Source organism: Chiloscyllium punctatum, chromosome 15, assembly GCF_047496795.1.
Source record: "Chiloscyllium punctatum isolate Juve2018m chromosome 15, sChiPun1.3, whole genome shotgun sequence".
Lineage (NCBI taxonomy): Eukaryota > Metazoa > Chordata > Chondrichthyes > Orectolobiformes > Hemiscylliidae > Chiloscyllium > Chiloscyllium punctatum.
The window spans coordinates 63,664,366-63,681,106 of record NC_092753.1 but is presented as its reverse complement, the minus strand read 5'-3'; the positions used below and the strand labels follow the sequence as shown (position 1 = coordinate 63,681,106).

The 16,741-nt window shown below is 42.4% G+C and overlaps 1 protein-coding gene across 1 annotated transcript in view; it reads left to right on the top strand.

Moving 5' to 3' along the window:
• Positions 1 to 16,741, top strand: part of gsk3ba (glycogen synthase kinase 3 beta, genome duplicate a) — a 181,769-nt gene that overhangs the window by 97,750 nt on the left and 67,278 nt on the right. Inside the window, exon 3 of the mRNA XM_072585306.1 lies at positions 2,617 to 2,700. Within this exon, the coding sequence (XP_072441407.1) occupies positions 2,617 to 2,700 (84 nt within the window). The remainder of the gene's footprint in view (positions 1 to 2,616; positions 2,701 to 16,741) is intronic.

Sequence of the window (16,741 nt, the reverse complement as noted above, 5' to 3'; positions counted from 1 at the left end):
GTCTCTGTCGTAACTACACTCAAGACTTGGCCTTTACAGTGTTCCACAACAATGAGTTCCACAGGTTCACCATCCTCCTGGCTGAAGGAATTCTTCCTCCTCTCCATTCTAAAAGATTGTCCCTTCATGCCGAGGCTGTGACCTCTGGTCCTAGTCTCTCCTAGGAAACATTTGCTCTGTTTCCACTCGATCCAGGTTGTTCAAGATTTTAAGTTTCAATCAGACCCTTCCTCATTCTTCTAAACTCTGAGCACAGACCGAGTCCTCAACCACTCCTCCTGACAAGCCCTTCATCCCTGGAATCATTCTTGAAAACCACCTCTGAACACCCTCTAAAGCCATATCCATTCTTGGATAGAGTACCATAAACTTCTCGCAACACTCCAAAAATCGTCTGACCAGGCAAACAAGCAGTCACCCTCTGTAATCTGACTTTCAAAAGTCCAGAATCTTAGTTACCCTTGAAGCTGCTGTGAGATGGTAAGTGTATACGTAAGTGTGAGTTTAAGATGGGGAAATGGAGCACTGCAATTGGGTCGAATACTTAATTTTTAGGGAGTTGGGCTGTCTTTAACGGTCTTAATTTTTCCCAAGTATCAGCTTTTTTTTCTAATTGAAACCTGTTAAATTTCCCACCTGAAATGGAGACTTTCAGAGCAATTTTCGATTGTCCAGGCAATTCATTTGCAGTATGCTGCAATGAAATTCTGCAGTAACTCATGCACAGTCCCATCCAGAGTGGAAGAAAAACTATCTGGCCATCTGAAAATCTGTGCCATTGTAACTAGGAATGTGAAGTTCTCTTGTCATTTTCAAGCATTGGGTGTGGCAATTTTGCCATTGCTATATGGAAATGTCTATTATAAACCATCTATAGTTGACAATGACTCCATCTCTAAAATGAATATGCAAAACACTCAATGCATACCATCCAATACTTATTAAACATTTTTAGAATGTTGATCCTTACTGCTTTACTTTTTTTTTATTATACCACCAACACCCTCATTATGTCAAGGCCTTATTGCAGTTTGGAAAAAGTAGGAAAAGGATTATTTTGAAATTGAGAAGGATGGATAATGGGAGAAAATTTCTCTTGTATGTAACTGATTTCTGTCAAAGTTGTCTGTAAATTTATAAACTGAGTTTTGGTCTGGGAGTACAGATTCAATCTGTCAGAAAGGGGAATATCAAGTGGCAATCCATGATTTATTGCAGAATTCTGAAATTTAGTATCAGGCATGTTCAGTTTAATCCTTGGGCTTTGCTCTTGTTATGCTGAAATTTGAGCAGGTAAAAACATGCTCCAGATTGTGGCAGGCATGAAGACTGTGTTTGGTGGGTGTGTTGTGTAGTACCAAAGCTGAGTGTAATGCCCGTAGTGCAACTGCTTTTTCTCCACTTTTCTCAGTCCATTTCTGCTGAAGGCTTGTACATGATTTTGTCACTTCTGGACTTTATCCTTTATCCTGCTGTTCAAACAATTTGGATGAGAATGTAGGAAATATAGTTGGTAAGTTGCAAATTATACCGAAATTGGTGGTATAGTGAAGAAGGTTATCTAAGAGTACAATGGGATCTTGATCAACTAGGTTAATGGACTGAGGAGTGGAAGCTGGGAATTAATTTAAATAAATACAAGATGTTGCATTTTCATAAGACAAACAAGGGTAGTACTTGCACACTTAATGAGGAGTGTTGTTGAACAGAGCGCGCCAGTTGTTCAGGTACGTTGTTCCTTGAAAATTGCATCACAGTAGTGAAGAAGACGGTTGACATGCTTATGTTTATTGTTCAGATCATTGAATACAGGATTGGGATGAGATGTTGCAGTTGTTCAAGAACTGGTGAAGCCACTTTTGGAATACTATTTAGTTCTGGTTGCCCTGCTGTGGGAAGGATTCCATTATATTCGAAAGGTGCAGAAAAGATTTACACAGATCTCTTCTGGACGAGAGGGTTTGCGTTATAAGAAGAGGCTGGATAAGCAGGGATTTTGTTTCACTGGAGCATAGGAAGTGGAGTCACTGTTTGTTTGAGTGACCCCACCCCCACCGGCAACTCCTGATGAAGGGCTTATGTCTGATATGTCAGCTCTGATGCTGCCTGACATGCTGAGCTTTTCCAGCGCCACACATTTTGACCCATAATCCAGCCTCTGCCAAATCCAATAGAATTTCATCATATCCTTATCTTTCATCCAAAAGAAAAGAATCGCCACCCACCATTCCTGAAACCTACGATTCTAGCCTGTTGTGCATGCAGTATATATCTCTAATCCTTTGCTGTATCGGGATCATACTTGCAACCTCCAGGGCTTTAATTTCTCAAACTCTCGCAGCAATGCTTCGCTTCTCACTGTACCATTTGATACCACCACATTTATCGTATTTGCTGGATATTGGTCACTTCTGACTATGTTAACATATCTATTGTGTCTGCTTCCATATAAGTGCAACTTGTCAATGATCAGTAATTGGAGCAAGTTCAATCAGGTAGCTGTTTCTGGAGCTTAAGTCTGTCATTTTAAGGAGTGTTGTTCTAGTGCTTGTTAACGAGCATCCAATTGTGAGTTTTAACTATGCAAATAAATAGTAACTTTTTTTTGTTCTACAGAATCGTGAGCTGCAGATAATGCGAAAACTGGATCATTGTAATATCGTCCGATTACGGTACTTCTTTTACTCCAGTGGAGAAAAGGTATGTTTATATATGTTTATTCATTCTTGGGATCGGAGCGTCACTGGCAAGTAAAATGGTTTCAGCTACAATGGGATTGGCTCACTTGGCATTTCGGATGAGCCTTGCTCCTTTGCATCTTTTTAAATTCCATCATTCAATGTGAGCTTTGCTAGTTAGGCCAGCATTTATTGCCCATCCATAATTGATCTTTGTCGTTAAGTGTCAATCACATTACTCTGAGTCTAGCATCACACGTAATCTGGGCAGGGTAAAATGGCAGATTTCCTTCACTAAAGCTGGATAGGTTTTACTGAAAAGCAACATGGATACCATTAGGCTAGTTTGTTTTTTCCCAGATTTTTATTGAATATCAATATGTCATGATGGAATTCTACCCCATGTCCCCACAAGTAGTTACGGCATATGTATTACTTTTATTCGACAAGGCATGGAGTTCAGGAGCAGAGTGTTATGCTGTAAAGAGAGGTTGATTGGACCACAGCTGGGGTATTGATTGCAGTTCTAGAATCCACATTTTGGAAGGGATGTGATTACACTGGAAAAGCTGCAGAGGAGATTAACCGCTATGTTAAAAGCAAATTACTGCGGATGCTGGCATCTGAAATCAAAAGAGAAAGTGCTGGAAAATCTCAGCAGTCCGGCAGCATCTGGAAGGAGAGAAAAGAGCTGACATTTCAAGTCTAACTGACCCTTTGTCAAAGCTTTTCAAAGGGTCAGTTAGACTTGAAATGTCAGCTCTTTTCTCTCCTTCCAGATGCTGCCAGACCTGCTGAGATTTTCCAGCATTTTCTCTTTTAACCACTATGTTCCCTGCGCTGGAGTATTTCAGTTATAAAGAGAGATTGGACAAACTGAGTTGTTTTCCTTGAAGCAGAAGAGATTGAGGGGATATGATTCACATGTATAAAACTGAGGGGCTCAGACCGGGGAGGCAGAAAGGAACTTTACCATTGATGGAGCGATCAGTGACAAGATGATACAGATTTCAGGTAAGGGGCATGAGGTTTACAGCAGATGTGAAACAAAAATCTTTTCACTCCAGTGGGTGGAACTGTTGAACTCACTGCCTGTAACAGTCAAAAATATATGGCACAGAAACAGACCCTTCAATCCAACTTGTCCATGCCAACCAGATATTCTAAATTAACATGGTCCCATTTGCCAGCACTTGGTCTATATACCTATAAATCCTTCGTATTCATATACCCATCCAGATGCCTTTTTAAATGTTGTAATTGTACCAGTCTCCTTCGCTTGCTCTGGCAGCTCATTCCATACATGCACCACCCTCTGTTGGGAAAAAGTTGTCCCTTAGGTCCCTTTTAAAATTTTCCCTTCTCACCCTCTAGTTCTGGATTCCCCCAACCCAGGGAAGAGATGCTGTCTATATACCCTATCCATGCCCCTCATTTTATCAATCACTACAAGGTCACCCCTCATGCTACAACACTCCAGGGAAAACAGCCCCAGCCTATTCGGCTTCTCCCTGTAGCTCAAATCCCCAACCCTGGCAATATTCTTGTGAATCTTTCCTGAACCCTTTCAAGTTTCACAACATCCTTCCGATAGGAAGGAGACCGGAATTGACGGCAGTATTCCAAAAGTGGCCTAACCAATGTCCTGTATAGCCGCAGCATGACCTCCCAACTCCTGTACTCTATGCTCTCGCCAGTAAAGAAAAGCATATCAAATGCCGTCTTCACTATCCTATCTACCTAAGACTCCACTTTCAAGGATCTATGAATCTATACTCCAAGGTTTCTTTGTTCAGCATCACTCCCCAGGACCTTATCCATTAAGTGTATGTATCCTTATTTACCTATCCAAAACATAGCACCTCACATTTAACAAAATTAAACTCCCACCTGCCTCTCCTCAGCCCATTCCCTCATTTGATCAAGTCCCCTTGTAATCTGAGGTAACCTCTTTCTGTGTCCATACTCCTCCAATTTTGGTGTCATCCGCAAACTTACTAATTATACCTTCTGTGTTCACATCCAAATCCTTTATACAAATGACGAAAAGCAGTGGACCTTTTGGCACCCCACTGGTCACAGGCCTCCAGTCTGAAAAGCATCTCTGCACTACCACCCTCTGTCTTCTAATTTCAAGCCAGTTCTGTATCCAAATGGTTAGTTCTCTCCGGATTCCATGAAATCAAACTTGTTAACCAGTCTCCCATGAGGAACATTGTCACACACCTTACTGAAGTCCACGTAGATAATGTCCACTGCTCTGCCCTCCTCAATCCTCTTTGTGACTTCTTCAAAAAAAACTCAATCAAGTTCGTGAGACATGATTTCCCAGGCACAAAATCATGCTGACGATCCCTAATCAGTCCTTGCCTTTCCAAATACATGTAAATCCTGTCTCCCAGGATTCCTTCCAACAACTGACTCACTGGTTTATAGTTCCTTGGCTCGACCTTAGCACTTTTCTTAAATAGTGGCACCACGTTAGCCAGCCTCCAGTCTTCTGGCACCTCACCTGTTACTATCGATGAAACAAATATGTCAACAAGGGGCCCACAATCACTTACCGAGCTTCCCACAGAGTTCTAGGGTACACTTGATCAAGGCCTGGGAGTTTAACCACTTTTGTGTTTTACGTCATCCAGCAGCACCACCTGTGTAATATAGACATTTTTCAAGATGTCACCATCTATTTCCCCACATTCTGTAATCTTCTATGTCCTTCGCCACAGTAAACACTGATGCAAAAATACTCGTTTAGTATCTTCCCCCATCTCCTGTGGCTCTACACCTAGGCTGTCTTGCTGATCTTTGAGTGCCCCTCTTCTCTCCCTAGTTAGCCTTTTGTCCTTAATATATTTATAAAATCCCTTTGGATTCTTCTTCACCCTATTTACCAAAGCTATCTCATGTCCCCTTTGCCATCCCGATTTCCCTCTTTATATATACTGCTACTGCCTTTATACTACTCTAAGGATTCACTTGATCTCTGCCGTTTATATTTGACATATGCTTCCTTTTTTCTTAACCAAAACCTCAATTTCTCTAGTCTACCAGTCTTGCCTTTCACCCTAACAGGAATACACTGTCTCTGGACTTCTGTTATTTCATTTTTGAAGGCTTCCCATTTTCCAGCTGTCCCTTTTACCTGTGAACATCTGCCCTCAATCTACTTTTGAAAATTTTTGCCTAATACCATCAAAATTGGCCTTTCTCCAGGTTAGAATTTGAACTTTTAGATCCGATCTATCCTTTTCTATCACTCTATCAAAACTAACAGAATTGTGGTCGCTGGCACCAAAGTGGTCCCCCAGTGACACCTCAGTCAGCTGCTCTGTCTTGTTTCCCAAGAGTAGGTAAAGTTCTGCACTTTTTTCCTCAGATGGTGAAGGCTAACATGAGAAGACAAAGCTTTAAAATGAAGGGTGATAGATTTAGGACAGGTAGTTTGTTTACTCGGAATGGTATGCCTGTGGTATGGCCTGCCTGCAACAGTAGTGGACTCACTGACGTTAAGAGCATTTAAATGGGCATTAGACATGTGTAGGTTAGATGGGCATCAGATGAATTTCACAGGTTGGCTCAACATCAAGGGCTGAAGGGCCTGGATTGCACTGCAACGTTCTATGTTCTCTATTAGGTATGTCCACATACTGAAGCAGAAAATTTTCTTGTACTCGCTGAACAAATTTCTCTCCATCTTAACACTGTGGCAGTCCAAGTCTATGTTTGGAAAGTTAAAACCCCCTACCATAGCTGCCATATTTTTCTTACAGATGACTGAAATCTCCTTAGAAATTTGGTGCTCAATTTCCTGCTGACCACTATGTGCGTGGGGGTGGGTTGGGGTGGGGGGTGGTCTATAATACAATCCCAAAAAGGTGATCATCCCTTTCCTATTTTGCAGTTACACACACACACACTCTCCATCTCGTCCTTCCTGTAACATTTGTTTCCTGGAACATGAAGCTGCCAGTCCTATCCATCCCTGAGCCATTCTTTGTAATTGCAATGATATTCAAGTCCCATGTTCCTAACCATGACCTGAGTTCATCTATCTTCCTTTTTAGGCCTCTTCCATTGAAATAAATGCAGTTTAATTTATCCTATCTCATTTCTGTTTTATACCTGCCTGCCCGGAGTGTTTGACTTGTTCCTTTTCCCAACTGTACCAGTCTCTGATCTCTTTGCTCACTATTTCCTGGGTCCACCCCCCCCACCTTACTAGTTCAAGTCCTCTTGAGAACATCTCCCTTCCAGTATTTTAGTTCCCTTTTTAATTTAGATGCAATCTGTTCTCCATGTACCGGTCACTTCTACCCCAGAAGAGATGCCAGAAATAACTCCTGCAGTACCTGCCTACCCCTTGTCGCTTTCCTGGAACTAATCCATCTACCTGAATGTATCTGCAGCTTTTCTCCCTTCCTATAACTGTCATCCCTCACATCTCCAGCTCTTATAAATTCCTTATTGCCTCTGTCGCTCCAGCCGATCCATGCGCTCTGATAGGATTTGCAACCAAAGACACTTCCTGCAGACATAATCATCAGTAACATGGAAACTCTCCCTAAATTCCCACATCCGACAGGAAAAGCGCATCACTCTACTAAAAAAAAGGCTTTTTTTGCTCTTTTGCAGTCTATTGACCCAGAAAATAGTACCATCTTATCGCTCTTAAAAAGAAACACTGCTGCAGGCCAACTTAATACAGAAGAACCTTGATTATCCGAAAGACGCGGGCGGGGGGAGTATTTGGTGTGGTTAATTGAATCCTGGATATCGAATGCCGGGTGACATAGTTCAGTCGAGCATCAGGACCTTGCAATCTTGCCGAATAATTTGATATTCGGATAATCGAATGCCGGATAATAGCAGTTCCTCTGTACTTGGTGCTTATATTTTTAAATTTGGATCAAGAGACAGATCTCAATAAAATATATAATCAAGAATATACAAAGAATCAACAAACCTTCACAAACCTTGCAATAGTCAAGAATGAATGCACTCTACTTCCTATTGTAGATTTATAGCAAGGCTATACTTTAAAAAAAACTATGCACTTGTCTGTTCCTGTGCTGTGAGCTCTCACGGGTTTCTCCAAGGTCTGCTGTGAATTTAGTTGTTTGTTAATTTTTCCTAGATTCACTCCACTGTCTAGAGATACTTGAACTCAAGCAGTAAAGGCAGCAACTGTGCAGATTCACTGCTGTCAGACAGTTTCTTTCTCTGACCATGTGGTCTCTGTCTTCCTCCTTTTAAAAGAACCGTTGTTTTGTTGTTTGTTTTCCCCAAACTTTCAAAACAATGCAACAGCATTTAAAAAGTAATTGCTGCTCCTGGAATTCAAAGAAATCACCTCCAACACCTAAAATACCTCAAAACAAGGAACAGTTCTTACATCCACAATTTAGATATAGAAACCCTCAAGATTTCAGAATATTTTGATGTTCACTTGCGATGCTAGAGTGTACGAGACAATGGGCCAAGTGCTGAAGAATAGGATTAGTATTGTTGGATGGTTTTTGACTGACACATGCTCAATGGTCCGAAGGACCTTTTTCTGTACTGTAGACCTCTATGACCCTACAATATTAGCCTGAATTACGTGGTCAATGATATTACCACTTCCTCATCAGGTGGAGGGGTTTGTATACCTGCATAACTGGGGCTCATTCTGGGGTAGGTGGGACCTCTACAAATGGATGGTCTCCACCTGAACTAGAGGGATACCAATATCTTGGTGGGGGGTGGGGTGAAATTTGCTAATAATATTCGGGAAGGTTTAAATTATTTCAGAATGGGGATGGGAATCAAAATTTTAGTTCCAGTGTCCAGGAGGTTGAGAGTAGTGAGGTCAGAAGTTTGGTTTCAAGATCACAAGAGTTCACTGGCAAGCAAAAAGGTGGTTTGAAGTGTGTTTACTTCAACGTCAGGAGCATCTGGGTGAACTTGCAGGATAAGTTGGTACCTGAGACTTTGATGTTGTGGTGATTTTGGAGACATGGATAGAACCAGGACAAGAATGGTTGTTGCAGGTTCCGGGATTTAGACGTTTCCGTAAGAACAGAGAAAATGGTAAGAGGGGGAGGTATGGCATTGTTAGTCAAGGACAGTATTACGGTAGTAGAAAAGACATTTGAGGAAACCTGAAAGAAGCGGTACATCATGTTGGATGTTTTCTATAGTCCTCCAAATAGCTCCAGAGATAACAAAGGTAATTCTGAATAGGAGCATGAGTAACAGGGTAGTTGTTGTGGGAGAGTTTCATTTTCCAAATATTGACTGGAAATACTATAGTTCCAGTACTTTAGATGGGTCAGTTTTTGTCCAATGCATGCAGAATGATTTCCTGACACAGCATGTAGACAAGCCAACAAGGTGCAAGGCCACGTTGAATTTGATACTAGATCATGAACGTGTTAGGTTTGGAGGTAGGTGAGCACATTGGTGATAGTGACCACAATTCGGTTATGTTTACTTTAGCGATACAAAGGGATAGGTATAAAATGAAGGGAAAGAGTTATAGCTGGGGAAAAGGCAATTATGATGCGATTAGGCAAGATTTAGGATGCAGGAGGAAACTGCAGGGGATGGACACAATAGAAATGTGGAGTTTATTCAAGGAACTGCTGCTGCACGTCCTTGATAAGTATGTACCTGTCAGGCAGGGAGGAAGTGGTCGAGCGAGGGGGCTGTAGTTTACTAAAGAAGTTGAATCTCTTTTCTCAAGAGGAAGAAGATGACTTGTTAGGATGAGATGAAACTCTGTTCAGGCGCTTGAGAGTTACAAGCTAGCCAGGAAAGACTTAGAGAGAGCTAAGAAGAGTCAGGAGGGAACATGAGAAGTCGTTGGCAGGTAGGATTCAAGAAAACCCAAAGAGCTTTTTATAGGTATATCGTGAATAAAAGAATGACTAGAGAAATATTTGGGCCACTCAAAGATAGCAGTGCAAAGTTGTGCATGGAGTCAGAGGAGATGGGGGAAGTGCTAAATATTTATCCATCAGTATTCACATTGGAAAAAGACAATATTGCCAAGGAGTATACTGATATACAGGCTTCAAGACTAGACTGGATTGAGGTTCACAAAGAGGTGGTGTTTGCAGTTCTGATAAGTGTGAAAATAGGGAAGTTCCCTGGGCTGGATCGGATTTATCCCAGGATTCTTTGGGAAGCCAGGGAGGAAATTGCAGAGCCTTTGGCTTTGATTTTTGTCGTCATTGTCTATGTGAATAGTGCCAGAAGACTGAAGGATAGCAAATGCTGTCCCCTTGTTCAAGAAGGGGAGTAGAGACAACCAAGGTAATTATAAGACCAGTGAGCCTTACTTCGGTTGTGGGTAAAGTGTTGGAAAAGGTTATAAGAGATCAGATTTATGATCATCTAGAATGGAGTAAGTCTAATAGGAATAGTCAACACTATTTTGTGAAAAGTGGGTTGTGCCTCACAAACCTTAGAGTTCTTTGAGATGGTGACCAAACAGGTAGATGAGGGTAACGTAGTTTGTGGTGTATATGGATTTCAGTAACACATTTTATAAGGTTCCCCAAAGTAGGCTATTGCACAAAGTAGAGGCATGGTATTAAGCATGATTTAATGGTTTGGATCAGAAATTGGCTAGCTGAAAGAAGACAGGGTGGTGGTTGATGGGAAATATTCATCCTGGAGTTCAGTTACTAGTTTATGTACTGCAAGGATCTGTTTTGGGGCCACTTGTTTGTCATTTTTATAAATGACCTAGACGAGGATGTAGAAGGATGAGTTAGTAAATATGCAGATGACACTAAGGTCAGTGGAGTTGTGGATGTTGTAGGTTACAGAGTGACAGATGAGCTGCAGAGTTGGACTGAGACGTGGCAAATGCAGTTTAATGCAGAAAAGTGAGAGGATTCACTTTGGAAGGAGCAACAGGAATAATGAGTACTGGGCTAATGGTAAGATTTTTGGTGTATAGGTGAGCAGAGAGATCTGTGTCCATGTGCATAAATCCCTGAAATGTGCCACCCAGGTTGATAGGGTTGTCAAGAAGGCATACAGTGTGTTAGCATTTATTGGTAGAGGGATTGAGTTTCGGAGCCACGAGATCATGCTGCAGCTGTACAAAACTCTGGTCAGGCCATGTTTGGAGTTAACCTGGTCAACACATTATAGGAAGGATGTGGAAGGTTTTAGAGGAAAGGCTGAGGGACTTGAGGCTGTTTTTGTTAGAGAGAAGGAGGTTGACGGCTGACTTAATTGAGACATATGATAATCAGAGGGTTGGATAGGGTGGACAGTGAGCCTTTTTCATCCAGTTATGATGGCTAGCATGAGGGGACATAGCTTTATTTTGAGGGGTGACAGACATAGGACAGATGTCAGAGGTAGGTTCTTTACTCTGTGGTAGGGGCCTGGAACACCCTGCCTGCAACAGTAGTAGACTTTCAACTTTAAAGACATTTAAATAGTCATTGGACAAACATGGCTGAAATTGAAATAATGTAGGATAGATGGACTTCAGACTGGTTCCTCAGGTGGATACAACATTGAGGGCCGAAGGGCCTGTACTGTGCTATTAAGTTCTCTAATCTGGAGTCGCAAAGGCCAGATGCTTCAAAAGTGCAGATTTTGTTCCCTTAAGAAAATCTTTTAAGACCATAAGACACAGGAATGGAAGTAAGGACATTCAGCCCATTGAGTCCATCTGTCATTCAATCATGCTTGATTGGCATTTCAATAGCACTTACCCACACTCTCCCCATAGCCCTTAATTCCTTGGGAGATCAAGAATTTATCAATCTCTGCCTTGAAGACTACTCTGTTTCTCCTCATAAGCCAATCCCCTCAGCTCCAGAATCAACCTAGTGAACCTTCCCTGCACCCCCTCTTGTGCCAGGGGGCACTAGTCTCCTTTCTCAAGCAAGCAGACCAAAACTGCACGCAGTGTTCCATGTGAGGCCTCACCAGCAGCCTATACAACTTCAACATAACCTCCCAGCTTTTAAATTCAATCACTTTATCAATGAAGGACAAAATTCCATTTATCATCTTAGTTACCTGTTGCACCTGCACACCAATCTTCTGTGATTCATGCGCAAGGACACCCAGGTCCCTCTGCATAGCAGCATGCTGCAATTTTTTTTAACCATTCAAATAAGCTTCCCTTTTACTGTTATTCCTAATCACACTTAAGCAGCTACAGGCAAACAACTCAGCTCTTAACTTTATTAGTTTCAGCTTGAATAACTGTATAAACTCCCATTAACATTTAATACATTACGCACGTACATGTAGTGGTCTCCATTCACAGGATTTGCTAAGACTGTTCTTATGCTAATCAGAACCTGGTTTCTCCATCTTCCTTCTCTGAATGCTTTCATTGGTTTGCAAGAGGCGCAGTGTGGCTAATTTATACTTATAAAAGGTCTCTGACTAATTAAAAGTCCTTCAACAGTTGCTGTAAGCTGTGAAAGATAAAGTTCTTTTATCAGGCTTAAAGAGACTTTTACTTGAGAACAGAGGGAGAGCTACTGAACTGGCAGAGATCTGGTGACTTCTCCCTACCTTGTTCACAATCCTAAGATATTCAACGACCCAAAACCACACTGTTGTTGGCAGGCAGAGGGCTGCTGTTATTGACTATTGATCATTAATCAAGACTAATCAGCAACTCATTCGTTTAAACTCCATTTGTATACACCCCTCAGCTCAAGCTCGTTTTCGAATTGCACTAACTCAAACAAGTTGCTGTGGAAACTGTGCTTAAAAATGAATGTCACATTACTTCTAAAAATGGCAGCAATCCCTCAGCACCCCTTAGATTTAAAACCATTCTTTCCCCATTTCAGTCCACTTTGAAAATACAGAAAAACAAGGCATGGTCTTTCCACCAGAAAAACAGATATCATGACAGTTCCCAAAATGTTTGGCAATTTTCAGACTATTGCGGCTTTAAATACCTAATCTTGTATGTACATTTAAAAATGTTGAGCAAAGCTAGAATGAAATAGTAATTTTCATGACCGTATATGGACAGCATAGATGCAAGGCAGGTTACAGTGTACGACGAGCAATCCTGTTGTGGATAAGTGACCCAGCAACAAGTTCAAATTCCATCTCTCTAGCTGGAAAATTTAAGTTCAGTTAATGCAATAAATCTGGACGAAAGAAAATTTTGCAAATTAACACTGACTGCCATAAAAGACAGTTTAGGAGAGTGGTCCAAGAAATGGCAGATGAAATTCAACATGAGCAAATGCAAGGTCTTGAGCTTTGGGAAAGAATAATACAGGCATGGACTATTTTCTAAACGGTGAGAAAATTCCTAAAGCCAAACTACAAAGGGATCTGGGAGTGCTAGTCCAGGATTCTCTAAAGGTTGACTTACAGGTTGAGTCCGTGGTTAAGAAAGCAAATGTAGTGTTCCCAATTATCTCAACAGGGTTGCAATGTCAAAGCAGCGATGTGCTACTGAGACTTTATAAAGCTCGAGTTATAATCCATTTAGAATACTGTGTCCAATTCTGGGCCCCACATTTCAGGAAGTGTCCAGATTCACAAGGATGATCCCTGGAATGGTAGGCCTCATATACAATGAATGGCTGAGGATCCTTGGATGGTATTCATTAGAGTTTTTAGAAGGTTGAGGGGAGATCGAATAGAAACTTGCAAGATAATGCATGGCTTAGAATGATTGAACGCTGGGAATTTGTTTCCGTTAGACGGGGATACTAGGACCCATGGGCACAGCCTTAGAATTAGAGGAGGTCAGTTTAGATTGGAAATAAGACATTTCTTCAGGCAGAGTGTGGTGGGCCTGTGGAATTCATTGCCACGGGGTGCAGTGGAGGCAGGGATGTTAAATGTCTTCAAGGCAGAGGTTGATAAATTCTTGATCTCCCAAGGAATTAAGGGCTACAGAGACAGTGCGGGTAAGTGGCGTTGAAATGCCCATTAGGCATGATTGAATGGTGGATGGACTTGATGGGCTGAATGTCCTTCCATTCCTATGTCTTATGGTCTTAAAAGATTTTCTCAAGGGAAAACTCTACTTTTGCAGCATCTAACCTTTGTGACTTCAAATTATAGAATATTATAGCGCAATGCAGACCCTTCAACCCTCAATGTTGCGCCCACCTGAGAAATCAGTCTGAGGCTGCAAAAAGACCAACCATGATCTTATTGAATCGCTGAGTAATCTCGAAGGGCCAGCTAACCACCATCTGCTCCAATTCTTATGAATTAAAAAGTAATTTTTGCTACGTACATAAACCTGCACCATGATTTCTGTGAACTTGCATCTGCAAGCCCAATGAATTGGTGAATAGTAGGGTTAATTATACAGCACAGAAACAGACCCTTTGGTCTAATTTTTCATTGCCAACCAGATATCCCAAACTGAGTTAGTCCCATTTACCAGCATTTGGCCAATATCCCTCTGAACACTTCCTAAACATGCACTGATACAAGTGATGGTACCCACCTTGGCTACTGCCTCTGGCAGTTGAAGAAGTTGCCCATCACTTCCCTTTTAAATCCCTCCCCCAATCTATGCCCTCTAGTTTTGGACTACCCCTACCCTTGGGAAAAGGACCTTGGCTATTCACCCTATCCAAAACCCCTCATGATTTTAATAAACCTCTTAGGTCACCCCTTAGCCTTCAATGCTCCAGGCAAAAGAAACCAGCCTATTCAACTTTTCTCTCCAGCTCAAATCCTTCAGTCCCGTGATGTCCTTGTAAAACCTTTCTGAACTCTGTCAAGTTTAACAATAATTTTCATATTGCAGGGAGACCAGAATTATTGAATTGAATTTATTGTCACGTGTACTGAGGCACTGTGGAAAAACTTTGTCTTGCAAGCAATGCAGTCAGGTCAGAGTAAAGTAGCATAGATAAGTAAATAATAGGTAAATTGCAGCAAAAACAAAACCACAGGTACAGGCGAATGTGAGTCCATTCAGTGTTCTAACAACAGTAGAGTAGAAACTGTTTCGAAATTGGCTGATGAGTATGTTCAGGCTTCTGTGCCACCTTCCTGATTGTTAGAAGTTGTAGAAAAATATTGCCAGGGTGGGATGGATCTTTGAGAATGCTGGCAGCCTTTCCTTGACAGTAGACCTGGTAGGTAGATTCTATAGATGGGAGGTTGGCCTTTGTGATTGTCCAGGCCGAGTTCACCACACTCTGTAACAGTTTTTGATCTTGAGTGGTACAGTTGCCATACCAGGTAGTAATACATCCAGACAGAATCCTCTCTCTGTCGCACCTATAAAAGTTGGCAAGGATATTGGCCGTCATGCCAAGTTTCCTCAGCTGCCTGAGGAAGAAGAGATGTTGGGCCTTTGGTAACCAGTGCGTCCACGTGAAGAGTCCAAGAAAGCTTGTTGTGGATGACTACTCCCAGGAGCTTGACACTCTCCACTCGTTCCACCTCTGTGCCCTTAATGTTTAGGGTGGCATGAGTAACATCCTGGCTAAAGTCAATAATGAGTTCCTTGGTTTTGCCAGCATTGAGAGCTAGGTTGTTCTCAGTGCCTCCTGTCTGCAGTCTGTTTCGTCGCCATCTGAGATTCAACCGACTATGCTGATGTCATCAGCAAACTTGTAAATGGCATTAAGTCTGGTATTTGGTGACTCAGTCATGGGTATACAGTGAGTACAGTAGGGGGCTGAGTATGCACCCCTGGGGGGCTCCAGTGTTGAGTGTTAGTGAGGATGAAATATTGTCCCCAGTCTTCACTGATTAGGGCTTGTGGGTCAAGAAACTGGAGGATCCAGTTGCAGAGAATGGAGTTTAGTCCGAGATCACTAAGTTTAGTAATCAGTCTCGAGGGGATAATAGTGTTGAAGGCTGAACTGTGGTCAATGAATAGGATTCTTATGTAGCTGTTCTTGGTGTCCAGATGTTCTGGGGAGGAATGAAAGGCAAGTGATATGACCTCTGACATGGATCTGTTGGTCGGATAGGCAAATTGGAGTGGATCAAGAGTAGTGGGGAGGCTGGAGTTGGTTCATGCCATGACCAGCCTTTCAAAGCACTTCATGGCCAACGGGTGGTAGGCATTGAAACATGCTGCATGAGCTGCCTCAGGTGTGGGGATGATGTTGGCCCTCCTGAAACAAGCAGGGACAGTGGCCTGCTGCAGGGAGAGGTCGAAGATGTCCAAGAAGACCTCTGCCAGTTGATCTGCGCATGCCCTGAGTGCACGGCCTGGTACTCTGTCTGGTCCCATCGCTTTCCTTGGATTCACACGAAGGAAAACTGATCTGACCTCTGATGCAGTGATTGTTGGGATAGTTTTGTCAGGGCTTGTCGGAATATGTGTTATCTCTGCAAACATTCTGCTCAAAACAAGCATAGAAGACGTTGAGACAATCTGGGAGGGATATGTCATCGTCTGCTATCTTGCACTGTCTCTTTTTAGAACCTGTAATGTCATTCAGTCCTTGTCATAGTCACTGGGTGTCCTGTCTTGGTCTTTTAGTTTGGATCGATATTGGTCCTTGGCTGTCCTAATGACTCTGCGAAAGTCATACTTGGATTCCTTATATTTGATCTGAAGGCCTCCTGCCTGGTTTTTAGCAGGATCTGTATGTCCTGATTCATCCAGGGTTTCCTGTTGGGGAACACCCCGATTTGACTTCCTCGGTATGCAGTCCTCTACACACTTGCTGATAAAGTCTGTGACGGTGGTGGTGGTGGTGTACTCATCCAAGGTACCTGCAGAATGTTTGAACGTGGCCCAATCAGCCAATTCCAGACCGCACCGGCGTTGATCCTCGGCCTCCTCTGACCAGCACTAGATCTGTATCTGCAAGGGGGTCTCCTGCTTGAGCTTTTGCCTGTAAGCAGGGAGAAGAAACACTGTGGTTGGAGTTCCCAAAATGAGGGCGGGGATGGAGCGGTGGGCATCTTTCTCAGTGGTGTAGCAGTGGTCTAAAATGTTCGGGCCCCTGGGTGGGCAGGTAATGTACTGGAATTAAACAACATATTCTAAATATAGCCTCTCCAGTGATCTGTACATCTGCAACATGACATCCCAACTTCTATATTCAGTGCATTGACCAATGAAGGCAAGTGTGCCA